This window comes from Hipposideros armiger, unplaced genomic scaffold (assembly GCF_001890085.2).
Source record: "Hipposideros armiger isolate ML-2016 unplaced genomic scaffold, ASM189008v1 scaffold_270, whole genome shotgun sequence".
Taxonomy (NCBI): domain Eukaryota; kingdom Metazoa; phylum Chordata; class Mammalia; order Chiroptera; family Hipposideridae; genus Hipposideros; species Hipposideros armiger.
The window spans coordinates 618,622-633,294 of NW_017731620.1; the positions used below are offsets into that span (position 1 = coordinate 618,622).

General features: G+C 39.5%; 1 protein-coding gene across 3 annotated transcripts in view; it reads right to left on the reverse strand.

Moving 5' to 3' along the window:
• ATR (ATR checkpoint kinase) overlaps nt 1-14,673 on the reverse strand; it is a 134,974-nt gene that overhangs the window by 71,375 nt on the left and 48,926 nt on the right. For all 3 annotated transcript variants that reach the window (XM_019656932.1, XM_019656933.1, XM_019656934.1), the window contains exons 22-23: nt 3,460-3,666; nt 1,431-1,544 (exon numbers count right to left, since the gene is read on the reverse strand). In XM_019656932.1, coding sequence (XP_019512477.1) covers nt 1,431-1,544; nt 3,460-3,666 — 321 coding nt within the window. The remainder of the gene's footprint in view (nt 1-1,430; nt 1,545-3,459; nt 3,667-14,673) is intronic.

Consider the following 14,673-nt stretch of genomic DNA (forward strand, 5'->3'; position numbering starts at 1 on the left):
CGTAGGCTGCAGCCCCTGTGGCAGTGGGTTGCCATGGGCTACCGTGTGTAGCCAGCAGCCAGTGTGAGCGGCTGTCCAGAAGCCAGCGACTGATCTGCCTCGCCTGGGAAGAACACAATGATGGTGCCAACTTGGGCCAGTGAAGCAACGTCCTCCACAACTAGACTGAAGAACAAAAAGGACAGCAACTTGTCTGTTTCCCTTCCCCCAATTCCCCAGCACTGTTCCTATCCCCCAATTCCCCAATAAAAAAATCTTAAAAAAAACTCTACTAGGCTTTCTATAGTCCACTGAAACCACTCTGTCAAAATCACCAATGACCTTTATGTTACTATAGCCAATGGTCGATTCTAAACCCTTAAGTTATTATACTTATTACTTGTTCCCTCTTCCCACTGACGTGTCATTGTTCAGGTCTTAATTGCTAGAACCTGTTTATCTATACTCCTTCTCTTGATCATCTCATCCAGAATCACAGTTTTAAGCACCATCTCAAGAACAAAAATTTCCAAATATTTGTCTGTAATTCAGACCTACCACGAATGCCAGACCTGAACATCTAACAAAACAAAGAAACTTCTAATTGAAAAACAAAAAACAAAAACAAAAAAAACTTGAAGAAAGGCAATGAAAGTCAAACTGGAAAAATATTTATTAAATGTATGATAGACAAAGAGGTAATTTCCATTATACCAAAATAGGTCTTAAATATCAATAAAGAATAGACTAATACCTAGAGAAAATTCACAAAAAAGCAGTAAATATGTAAAAGATGTTATACCTCTCTCATACTTAAATGCAAATTAAAATACCACCATTTTCATCTGTCACACTGACAAACATTTACAACTTTGATAAAAGACAGATTTGTTAAGTGGATATAAGGGGATATAAACTGGTGAAACTTATTTTTATCAAATGTAAACTCTGTACTTGCTCTGAGACATATTTTAATTTCTGAGTATATATATTATTGATATATTCACTCAAGCATGCAGAAATAAGTACGTTCTCTAAATCATTTTTAAGATTAAAGCAAAACATTAAACACAACCTGAGTTAAATATCTTAAATAAAATGTATTTTCATATTGAATATTAAATTTTTGAAAAAAATGAATTGTACTGACACAGAAAATTACCCAAGATAGACAATGAAACACAAAATCAAGTTAGAGAACATCATAAGTAATATGATCTCCTAGTTTGGTGGACAAAACATATATATTTAAATATACATAAAAAATGTTCAAAGTAACTATAATAATCTGTTAAGAGGGTACATTTCTGTACTCTGAAATTTTTATCATGAACTTGTATTACTTTGATAATGAAAATGAGAATTAAACAACTAAGAGTTTCCAGAGTATAGGATTTACAGCTTTCTTACTAGAACCCAATGTAAAGCCAGTAATGACTGTGAACCCTTACCTGAATGGCATAAGCAGCTGAGTCTTGAGCTCGGCTATTATCTGCATATGCAAGGTAAGCTCTTGTTAGTTCCATCAATAATCCATAGGCAAAGCTGGAATCTTCTACTCCAGTCTCAATAAAAACAAGAAAAATTCAAGGATAATTTGTATCAATTTTTCTAAACCATACTGTGTCTTCCATTGTGAATTTAACTTAATTACCTAAGTGAAGTTAATTTAGAAAAGGAAAGGACAGTAAGATTCAAACTGAGTTTGGTACCAAGGCTAAAATGTAATCTGTAGCTAAGAAGCCAAATCTAAGGTTTTAAGGCTATTTATAAATAAGGTATATTAGAATCGTTCAACTTTTGTATAGCTCCAATAATTTTCATTTTTTGTTGTTTAACTCTTAGAAAATTGCATATATCTCCTTTCCTAAATTACATTCTGTGGAACCCTGGTCATTTGAGATGTTCCGAGAAATAATTTTAACATAACCTTCTCTTGGAGGATCACAATGTGCACCAACACAGAGGGTGCCGAGAAAATGTATACACATTTTTTTTTTTTAAGATTTTATTGGGGAATTGGGGGAGGGAACAGCATTGGGGAATAGGAGAAGGGGAACAGACAACTTGCTTGTCCTTTTGTTCTTCAGTCTAGTTCTAGAGTACGTCGCTTCACTGGCCCATGTTGGTATTGTGATCATTGTGCTCTTCCCGGCTGAGGCAGATCGGTTACCAGCCATTGGACGGCCGCGCACGGCAGTCCACGCCTCCAGTCGCTCATGCTGGCTGCTCACAATAGTTCATGGCAGCCCACTGCAGCCCAGCTGCAGCCTAAACTGTCACTGGCAACTCACAGCAGCCCAGCTCCAGGTTGAGCTGTTGTTCACCATCTTAGCTGTATGGGGCAGTGTCACTGGCCCATGTAGGATCCGAACCGGCGGCCCTACTGCTCAGAGCTCATGCTTCCAAGCCAACTCTTAACCAATAAGCCACTCGGCCAGCCCCCACATTTTAAGAAAGGAAAAAACTGTATTAATTTTAATACTTAGTGTACTCAGTGTATACCGATTAACAAAAGATGAATACAAGTCACGTTTGTCTTCTGCAATTCCAATGGGTGCTCAAAGTGGTAACCATCAGCGTCCAGACACTTCTGATTATGGCGAACTACTGCTTGAGCATAGCTAACATCTCTTAAAATGTGTATACATCTTTTTGGCACCTCTGGTATATTAAAAGTTCTGTTAATTTTGTTTTATAAGATTTCCCAACTCATTTGATCACAGAAACTTTACACACACACTATTAGAACACCCTGGGAAATTAGTTTCTCATGGAAACACTTAGCAATAGTGTTTAAATAGTAATATTTAAATAATTAAGTTTTAAATATTTGTCAAAATTAGGTTAGGAACCTTATTTAAAAGAATACAGCAGGGCCGGCTGAGTGGCGCATTGGTTAAGAACTGGCTTGGGATGCCAGAGGGCCCCAGTTTGGATCCCACTTGTGAGGGCCGGTGACACTGCCCTCTACAGCTGGGATGCTGAGCAACGGCTCGACCTGGAGCTGGGCTGCCGTGAGTCGCCGGCGACGGCAGGTGGGTTGCCGTGGGCTACTGTGTGTAGCCGGCGGCCAGTGTGAGTGGCCAGCAGCCGCAATGAGCGGCCGTCCAGAGGCCGGTGACTGATGTGCCCCACCCAGGAGGCGCAATGATGGTCCCTACTTGAGCCAGTGGAGCGACGTCCTCCACAACTGGACTGAGGAACAGAAGGACAGCAACTTGTCTGTTTCCCTTCCCCCAATTCCCCAATAAAAATCTTAAAAAAAAAAAAAGAATACAGCATACTAGACTGGGCTCAAACTTCAATGTTTTTGGCTAAAGATCTCTGCAATAGGATTAAAAAATAAACTCACAAGTTACCTACATTCTCTAGTTTAGATCAAGTTCCACTAAGGATAAGCTGAATAGTTCTTTGTAAATGGAATACAGAAACCTCAATAGGACAGAGAACTTGTCATTCCAAATTACCATTACTTACCACAAATGTAAAATCTTTTCCTTGGGTGTCAGTTGTTGAGAAATCTAGTCGACCTGGATCTATTGCCCCCAGCTCTCCTAAGCATTCCCCACAGAGCAGCCGAGCTTGAGAGTTTGCATCTTGGCAACCTTTCAAAAGCACTGTCACCAACTGTGAGATAACTGGTTCCACTGTTTCACTATCTGTTGCATATTTTATCAGTTTTTCCTAAAATGAAAAGAGAAACAAATGTTATACATAACTTCTACAACTAGTATATTTTCCTAATCAGAAAGCTCAAAAAATGTTAAGGAATATCTGATATAAATATTGACAAAATTAAATTCCCATATCTGTAGTCTTTATACCTAGCTTTTTTTGTTTTTGTTTTTTTTTTAAATTGGGGAATTGGGGGATGGGAACAGTGCTGAGGAATTGGGGGAAGGGAAATAGACAAGTTGCTGTCCTTTTGTTCTTCAGTCTAGCTGTGGAGGACGTTGCTTCACTGGCCCAAGTTGGCACCATCATTGCGCTCTTCCCAGGCGAGGCAGATCAGTCGCCGGCTCTGGACAGCCGCTCACTGCAGCTGCTGGCCGCTCACGCTGGCTGCTGGCTACACATGGTAGCCCATGGCAACCCACTGCAGCAGGGGCTGCAGCCTACGCCGTCGCCGGCGACTCACGGCAGCCCAGCTCCACGTTGAGCTGTTGTTCAGCATCTTAGCTGTAGAGGGCAGTGTCACTGGCCCTCATCTGTGGGATCCAAACCGGGTCCCTCTGGCGTCCTAAGCCAGCTCTTAACCCACGCGCCACTCGGCCAGTCCTACACCTAGTTTTTGATGAGTTCACATAACATAGTTCACAATATGTTCCATAGTATTAAAATCATTAAGTGTGTTTGAAAGTTTTAATCATTAATTCTTTAAACAAACAGCTACAGCTACTGAATATTATTACATCAGCACACAAAATAGTTCTCACCCCCAAAAAGTTCACATTCTAATGAGAAAATAGACATGTAAACAAATAATTATTATATAATATGTACAATAACAAAAATATTTAAAGGTAATGAAGCAACGAAGAAGATGAAAAAGAACTCAGGGTAGTCAACAGATATTTTAGTAAATAAATCAAGAAGGAACGGCTATTCCTTAAAACAAGACTGAAAAGTATATAAAAAACTACTAGAGAAGGAGAAAAAGATATGGGGAAATGGAAATGATTTAAAATAAAAGACGTAAGAAGAGGTAGCCTTAATGAAAAATACAGTGGTTCAAATAATCTTTCTTTACCTATCTCCTGAGGACGCTGTAATGAAAAACTGTTAAAAAAGAGAGGACTCTTCAAGCCAGTTAAGATTTAGATATTATACTTGTGTGACCACTATAGAACTACTTCATTTATACAATTTCCTTTCTAGTAAAAGTAAAGCACATAGGAGCATTTCAAAGTCTATGTTAAAAATGTGATTCAGGCCGGGGTGGAGTGGTCTAAGATGGCGACACAGGTGGATGCTGAGCTAGCCCCTCACGGAATACATCCGCTCCACACCTATACTTAAAGCAAATCCTCCTCAGAGACAGCTGGGAGCCAACTGGACAGCCTCTACACAACAAGCAAGAGAGAGGCCACATAGAGAAGGCTGGGGAACCAGGAGGGCGTTCCGGGAGAAGATGGAACAACCCAAGACGGGAGGAATGGGTAAGGACCATTGTTTATGCTTCCCGAGCAGGAGCCCCATCCAGGTTCTCTGGCCCACCTGCAGGGCGCTAAGCCTGTCCCACCAGACCCAGCAGAAACAGGAGAGTGTGCACACAGGAGGCCCCTCCACCAGGAGACTGATCCAGCAGGAGCAGCATGGTGTTGCTTCACGCTCCCACTGGGCTGTGCACACAAGGGGCTCCCCCACCAGAAGAGAGTGCGGAGCCAACAAAACACCTCAGTATCTGCCTGCAAAGCAACCCTGTCCAGAGACAGTGCAGTCAGTGGGGTGCTACTGTGTACTGATGTGGGGCTCTCCCACTTAGAAAGAGTGGGGAGCTATCAAATACCGTGGTACCCACACACAGGACTGCCCGGTCCAGAGGAAGTGCAGAGGTAGTGCGGCACTGCTGCACGAGCAGGTGGGCCTGCCCAGCCCAAGGCCAATGCCAAGGCAGACTCTGCAGCACCCACATGCCGGCTGCCCTGTATGGAGTGAGTGGGGTGCTGCTGTACACGCATCCACATGAGGGCGCCTGCCCCACCTGGCAAGTTGCAAACTACCAAAGTACAGCAGTGCGAGGACGTAAGGCTGCTCCATCTGGAGAAAGGGTGGAGACAGACAGGCACACAGGGAAGCCCCATTCAGACCCTACCCTGACTGAAGACAAAGCAACAGGGCACACAGAAAGGGCTGCGTGGGCGAGTGCAAGGGGTTTCACTGAGCAGGGGAATTAGGGCACCACTGGGAGAGGAGCAGAAATAGCAAAGCACAGCTGTGCGCACACACACGCAAGGCTTCCCTAACCAGAGAAAGAGCGGAGTTCATAGGGCGTTGAGACCAGGCACGCAGAGTAGCCCTGCCCACACCGTTATGACTGAGGATAATTTATGCAACAGGGCACTAGCATGTGTGGAGAGGGGCAAGACTGAGCACCTAAGGACCTGTACTGCCTGGAAGCAGAGCAGAACTAGCAAAGTGCTGAGGTGCCACACAGAGGCCCGCCCCAATCAGAGAAGGGGAGGAGCGGGTGTGGCGCGGAGATTGCAAAGCAACCCTGCCCAGCCCCAGCTCTGACCACAGAGAGTTAAAGCAACAGAGCAAGCCAAAAGCACAAAGAGCATCCCCCATTTACATCAGGCAGCCCCACTTAGATCAGAAGTGCAAGGAAGCATGCACACACCAGGCCACCCTACCTGGAACCCAACCTTCAGGCCAGGTGACACACTAGGTACAGCACACACCTCCTCCAACTACGAGCAACCTGCCAAAATTAATATTCAACACACAGCCTACTAAGAAATCACTCTTTCAAGACTGGGAGAGATAGCTGTCCTACCCAACTGATAGGAAACATAGAAAGTCAAACAAAAAGGGAAGACAGAAAAATATACCCCAAATGAAGGAATGAGAAAAAACTCCAGAGAAAAACCCTAATGAAACTGCGATAAGTTAATTTGCCTGATAAAGAATTCAAAGAAACAGTCATAAGGATGCTCAACAAACTTGAAAATACAATAGAAGAACTCAGAGGTACTTCAACAAAGAGATAGAAAATGTAATAAAGAACCAATCAGAGATGAAGAATACAATAGCGGAAATGAAAAAATACATTAGAAAGAATCGACAGATTAGTTAATACAGAACAGATTAGTGACCTGGGGGGACAAAATAGTGGAAATCACCCAATCAAAACACCAAAATGAAAAAAGAATTTCAAAAAATGAGGACCATATAAGAGTTCTCTGAGATAACATCCAGTGTTCTGACATATGCATTTTAGGGATTCCAGAAGGAGAAGAGACAGAGAAAGGGGCAGAAAGGCTATTATATGAAATAATATTTGAAAATTTTGCTAATCTAGGGAAGGAAACAGACATCTATGTCCAGGAAGCACAGTGAATTCCAAACAAGATAAACCCAGAGACCCACACCTAAACATATTGTAATCAAAACAGCAAAACTTAAGGATAAAGAGTCAATTTTAAAGGCAGCAAGAATGAAAAACAAGAAGTCACATACAAGGGAAACCCCATAAGGCTATCAGCTGATTTCTCAGGAGCAACTTTATGGGCCAGAAGGGGGTTGCAAGAGATATTTAAAGTGCTCAAAAAGGGAATCTACAACCTAGAATAGTTTATCCAGCAAGGTTATCATTTAGAATTGAAAATGAGATAAAGAATTTCCCCCACCCCCCAAAAAAGAAAATTTCCCAGACAAGCAAAACCTGAAGGAGTTAACCACCACTAAACCAGTCTTACAAGAAATATTAATGGGTCTTCTTTATGCAGAAAAGGCCATAATCAGAAATCAGAAGCCAAAGGAAAGAAAAAAAAAATCTCACTAGCAAAAGCAAATATACAATAATCACAGTAAATCAACCAATTAAAAAGTAAATAGTGGGCCAGCTGAGTGCTCAGTTGGTTAAGAGCTTGCTCAAGGGTTTGAGCTCTGAGCAACAGTGGTTCGATGCCTGGCCCGAGCTGAGCTGCCACTGAGCTGCCAACAGGTGGCAGGATGGCTCAGCTAAAAAAAATAATAATAATAAATAAATAAATAAATAGTAAGGTTAAAAGACAATAGTAGCAAAATTAACTATAACTACAATAAATAATCAGGAGACACCACAAAACAAAAATATATAAAACATGATATAAAAAACAGAGAGAGGAGTAAAAATGTAGTGCTTTTAGAATGCAACTGAACTTAAATGCCTATCAGCTTACAATAGACTACTAAAGATATACATGGATATATATTAGCCTCATAGTAACCAGAAACCAAAACCATACAAAACATACACAAAAAAATGAAGAGGAATGAATCCAATCAAAACACTAAAGAAAACCAACAAACCAAAAGGAAAGAGATCAAGAGAAGAAAGGACAGAGAAGAACAACAAAAACAGCCAAAAAACAATTAACAAAATGGCAATAAGCACATACCTACCAATAATTACTCTAAATGTACAATAAATAAGTTAAATGCTCCAATCAAAAGACACAGGGCAAAAGGCATGACCCATCTATAAGCTGCTTAAAAGAGACTCACTTCAGATTGAAAGACACACCCAGACTGAAAGTGATGAGATAGAAAAAGATATTCCGTGCAAATAGAAATGAAAAGAAAGCTGGGATAGCAATACTCATATCACACAAAAGTCTTCAAAACAAAGAATGTAAAAGGAGACCAAGGAGATTACATAATTTCAAAAGGGATCAATCCAAAAAGAGGATCTATAACTACTGTAAATATCTATACACGAAACATAGGAGCTCTCACGTATATAAAGCAAATGTTAATGGACATACTGGTAGAAATTTACAATACTACTACAATAATTGGGGACATTAATACGCCACTTACTTCAATGAACAGATCATCCAGACAGAACATTAATAAGAAAATAATGGTCTTAAATGCCATTATTAGACCACTTTGACTTGACAGACATTTAGAGAGCATTTCATCCAAAAACTGCAGGCTACACATTTTTCTCAAATGCACATGGAGCATTTTCCAGGATAGATCATATAGTAGGCCACAAAAAAAGCCTCAATAAATTCAAGAAGATTAAAATTCTATCAAGCATATTTTCTGACTACAATGGCATGAAACTAGAAATTAACTACATGAAAACAACTAGAAAAAATACAAATACGTGGAGATTAAACAACATGCTTCTAAAACAACCAATGGATCAAAGAGGAAATGAAGCAGGAAATAAAAGACTACCTTCAGACAAATGAAAATTAAACAGTCAAAATTACAAAATTCATGGGATGCAGCAAAACCAGTTGTAAGAGGGAAGTTTATAGCTATACAGGCCTATCTAAGAAGCAGGAAAAGGGCCGGCCGAGTGGCGCAATGGTTGGGAACTGGCTTGGGACGTCAGAGGGCCCCAGTTCTGATCCCACATATGAGGGCCAGTGACGCTGCCCTCCACAGCTAAGATGCTGAACAACAGCTCAACCTGGGGCTGGGCTGCTGTGGGTCGCCGGCGACAGCGTAGGCTGCAGCCCCTGTGGCGGTGGGCTGCCATGGGCTACCGTATGTAGCCAGCAGCCACCGTGAGCGGCCAGCAGCCGCTGTGGGCGGCCATCCAGAGGCCTGCAACTGATCTGCCTTGCCCGGGAGGGGCGCAGTGATGGTGCCAACTTGGGCCAGTGAAGCAATGTCCTCCACGGCTGGACTGTAGAACAAAAGGACAGCGGCTTGTCTGTTCCCCTTCCCCCGGTTCCCCAGCACTGTTCTCGTCCCCCCAATTCCCCAATAAAAATCTAAAAAAAAAAGAAGCAGGAAAAATCTCAATAAACAATCTAAATTTACAACTAAGAAACTAGAAAAAGAGGAAGAAACAACACCCAAAGTAAGTAGAAAAAAAATAAATAATAAAGAGCAAAAATAAATGAAATAGAAAATAGAAAAATAATAGAAAAGATTCATGAAACTTACACCTGAAACTAATACAATATTGTATGGTAATTGAAAAATAAATTTTGGGCCGGCTGAGTGGCTCAGTTGGTTAAGAGTTGCTTAAGAGCATGAGCTCTCAGCAACAGGGCCGCCGGTTTGATTCCTACATGGGCCAGTGACACTAGCCCGAGCTGAGCTATTGCTGAGCTGCCAACAGATGGCAGGATGACTCACCTGGTGTAACAACAAGATTGCCTGTTCGATGGTGGGCTACACCCACCTGCAACTAAGACTGAACTCGGCACCTTGAGCTGAGCTGCCGCTCAGATGGCTCAGTGGATAGAGCATGCGCTCTTAACAACAAGGCTGCTGGTTCGACTCCCGCATGGGATGGTGGCTAATGATCACAATACCAACATGGCCCAGTGAAGCGACATCTTCCACAACTAAACTGAAGAACAAAAAGGACAGCAACTTGTCTGTTCCCCTTCCCCCAATTCCCCAGCGCTGTTCCCATCCCCCAATAAAAATCTAAAAAAAAAAAAAGACAAAGACAACGCAAAAAAAGAGAATTATAGGCCAATATCCTTGATGACCATAGATGCCAAAATTCTCAGTGAAATACCAACAAACTGAATTCAACAGTACATTAAAAGGATTATATACCATGATCAAGTGAAATTTACACCAGGGATGCAAGACAAGGGTGGTTCAAAATCCGCAAAACAATGTGATTCACATCAACAAAACAAAGGATAAAAATTATATTATCTCAATAGATGCAGAAAAAAACACTTGACAAAATTCAACATCCATTCATGATAAAAACTCCCAATAAGGAGGGTATAGAAGGAACCTACCTCAAACTTGATAAAGCCTTTATATGACAAGACCACAGCTAACATTCTACTCAATGGTGAAAAGCTGAAAGCTTTTCCTCTAAGATAAGGAACAATCAAGGATGTCCACTCTCAGCACTATTATTCAATATAATACTGGAAGTCCTAGCCACAGGAAACAGACAACAAAAAGAAATAAAAGGCATCCAAACTGGAAATGAAGATGTAAAACTGTCACTATTTGCAGATGACATATTTCAGTATATTAGTGTCTGAAAGGACTACTAAACTCTCATTGTTGCTTTTTTTTTTTCAGAGTTTTCCTAGTTTTACACGTTTCCTAGTTTTACATGTTTATTTTTTCATATGAACGTTAGTATGACATTTTAAAAAAGGTTAAAAAAAGAAACAAACAACTTGGCATTTGTTTGGGATGGCATATATAGTATTATATATAGAAAACCCTAAAGAATCCACCCCCAAATTAACAGAATAAAAGAATTCAGTAATACAATATTAATATACAAAAATCTGTCACATTTCATTACACTAATAACAACCAGGAGGAGAAATGAAGAAAACAATCACATTTACAATTGCATCAAAAAGAATAAAATACCTAGGAATAAACTTAACCAAGAAGGTGAAAGACCTATACTCTGAAAACTTTAAGACATTGAAGAAAGAAATGGAAGAGGACACAAATAAATGGAAGGATATACCATGCTCATGGATTGGAAGAACTAATATTGTTAAAATGACAATACTGCCTAAAGCAATTTACAGATTCAATTCAATTCCTCTCAAAATACCAATATCATTCTTCTCAGAACCAGAAGAAATACTACTAAAATTTTTATGGAACAACAAAAGACCCTGAACAGCCAAAGCAATCTTCAGAAAAAAACAACATAGTCGGAGGTATCATGCTCCCTGAACTATACTACAAGGCTGTAATAATCAAAACAGCATGGTACTGCCACAAAAACACATAGCTCAATGGAACAGAACAGAGAGCCCAGAAATAAATCCTGAGTTATATGGTCAACAAATCTATGACAAAGGAGGTAAAAATATACACTGGAGTAACAACAGTCTCTTCAACAAGTGGTGTTGGGAAAACTGGACAGATACATGCAAAAAAAAGTGAAGCTGGAACACCCTCTTACACCATATACAAAAATAAGCTCAAAATGGGTTAAAAAACTTAAATATTAGACCTGAAACCATAAAACTCCTAGAAGATAACAGGAAGTAAACTACTTGACATCAGTCTGAGTAATATCATATTGGATCCATCACCTGGAGCAAGGGAAACAAAAGCAAAAATAAACAAATGGGACCTCATCAAACTAAAAAGCTTCTGCACAGCAAAGAAAACCTTCAACAAAACGAAAAGACAACCTACTGAATGGGAGAAGATATCTGCAAATGGCATATGAGGGGTTAATATCCAAAATACATAAGCAACTCATACAATTCAATAACAAAAAAATAAACAATCCAATTGAAAAATAGGCAGAGGACATGAAAAGACATTTATCCAAACAGGACATACAGATGGCCAACAGACATATGAAAAGATGCTCAATTTCACTAATCATCAGGGAAATGCAAATTAAAACCATAATGAGATATCACTTCACACCTGTCAAAATGGCTATCATCAATAAATCAAATAACGTGTTAGCAAGGATGTGGAGAAAAAGGAAATCCTGTGCCCTCTTGGTGGGATTGCAAATTGGTGCAACCCCTATGGAAAACAGTATGGAGGTATCCCAAAAAAATAAAAATGGACACACCATATGGCCCAGCAAATCCACTTCTGGGTATTTATACAAAAAAATGAAAACACTAGTTCAAAAAGACATATGCACCCCCATGTTCATTCATTGCAGGATTAGTTACAATAGCCAAGATATGGAAGCAACATAGGTGTCCATCAAGATGAATGGATAAAGATTGTTGTAAACACAATGGAATATTAGGCAGCAATAAAAAAGAATGAAATCTTGCATTTGCGACAACATGGATGGATCTAGAGGGTATTATGCTAAGTGAAATAAGTCAGAGAAAGACAAATACCGAATGATTTCATTTTTATGTGGAATCTAAAAGCAAAACAAAACAAAAATAGACTCATGAAAACAGAGACCAAAGGAACGGTTACCAGAAAAAAGGGGGTGGGAAGATGGGTGAAAAGGGGAAGGGGAATATAGTCAATAATACTGTGGTACGTTTACACAGTGACAGATGATTACTAGTATTAGTGGGGTGATCACATTGTAAGGTATAAGAAGAATGTCTAACCGCCGCGTTGTACATCTGACACTAATATAAAATAATACTGAATGTCAACTGTACTTGAAAAATAAAAAAAATAATAAAAAAGATTCTAGCTATCCAAAAAACAAACTGTGATTCAAATTAGAGTAATACATTTCAAAAGAAAAATAAAGAGACATTTTATCTTATCAGCAATCTTCAATATTTGATCAGTTAAATAAAATTACAGGTTAATTCTGGGCCGGCCGAGTGGCACGTTGGTTAAGAGCTGCCTTGGAACGCCAGAGGGACCCGGTTCGGATCCCACATATGAGGGCAGGTGACGCTGCCCTCTACAGCTAAGATGCTGAACAACAGCTCAACCTGGAGCTGGGCTGCCAGGAGTCACCGGCTACAGATAGGCTGCAGCCCCTGCAGTGGGTTGCCATGGGCTACCGTGTGTAGCCAGCAGCCAGCGTGAGTGGCAGTCCAGAAGCCGGCGACTGATCTGCCTCGCCTGGGAAGAGCGCAATGATGGTGCCAACTTGGCCCAGTGAAGCAACGTCCTCCACAACTAGACTGAAGAACAAAAGGACAGCAACTTGTCTGTTCCCCTTCCCCAAATTCCCCAGCGCTGTTCCCATCCCCCAATAAAAATCTTTTTTTAAAATAAATAAATAAATAAATAAAATTACAGGTTAATTCAGACATAAACATCTAAAAGGAGACACTACTAATTAATAAATAGCAAACTCATAAAATATTACACAATTTATTCACTTGTTAAAATCATAAAACAAGAAGGAATAGGGCACTTTAATTGGCAAAGATAAATGCAGTTCATAATCAAGGCAATACAAATTATAAAACACTAAATGAAAGGTAATTTAAAAATATACTTATCTCCTGAGTGCTTAAAAATGTTTTCAATTTACTTCACTACTGGGTTAGATAAACTGAGTTTTATTTTTCAGCAAACAATGTTGAATTCCAACAGAATTTTTTAAGTGAGTATATGTTCAATGCGTCTATTTAAAAAGGATTTCTAAATAGGCTTTTTATGGATCCAAGTGCATTATTTCCCAAATGACTAACAAATTGTCAAAACAAATCCATGTTTACTCCAATTATTGGAAATGTTATTTTTATCATATGCTAATGTTCATATACACTTGGGTCTATTTCTGGGCTTTCTGTTCTTTCCCACTTGTCTGTTTATTCATGCACTATTATCATAATGTTATGATTATGGACGCTATAGAGTATATTAATGTCTGAAAGGGCTACTAAAATCTCATAGTTACTTTTTTCCCCCCCAGAGTTTTCTGAGCTATTTTTACATTTATTTTTCTATATGAACATTAGTATTAACTTTTTAAAAAGGTTAAAAAAAAAAACCAAACAACTTGGCATTTATTTCAGATGGCATTAAATTTATAAATTAACCTTGGGGAGAATTAAAATCTTTACAATATTGAGTCAACCTATCCAATAAGCAAGGAATGCTTTCCATTGTTTATCTATTACACTTTTGTGTCTTTCAGGGGTGTTTCAAAGTTTTCCTCTTATTGGTTTGTACACTTATTAATATACTTATTTCTAAGTATATTATCTTTTTTAAGTTATTATTGTAAGTTGGATTTTCCAACAAGTCTTCTACCTGGTTATTCCTTGTTACATGATTATTGATTTTTATATCCTCCTACCTTACTAATGTAGTTTGTTGTGTGAGTTAGTTTTATTGATACTTTTCTAGTTTTCCAAGTCTATTAATATATCACCTGCAAGATGACTGGATTAAGAAACTTTGGTACATTTACACAATGGAGTATTACGCAGCTATAAAGAAGAAGGAAATAGTACCTTTTGCAACAATATGGATGGAACTAGAGAACATTATGCTAAGTGAAATAAGTCAGTCAAAGACAAATATCATATGACCTCACTTATACGTGGATTCTAAGGAACTGAATGGATGGGAGAAGTGGATGGAGATAATCTCAGAGACACA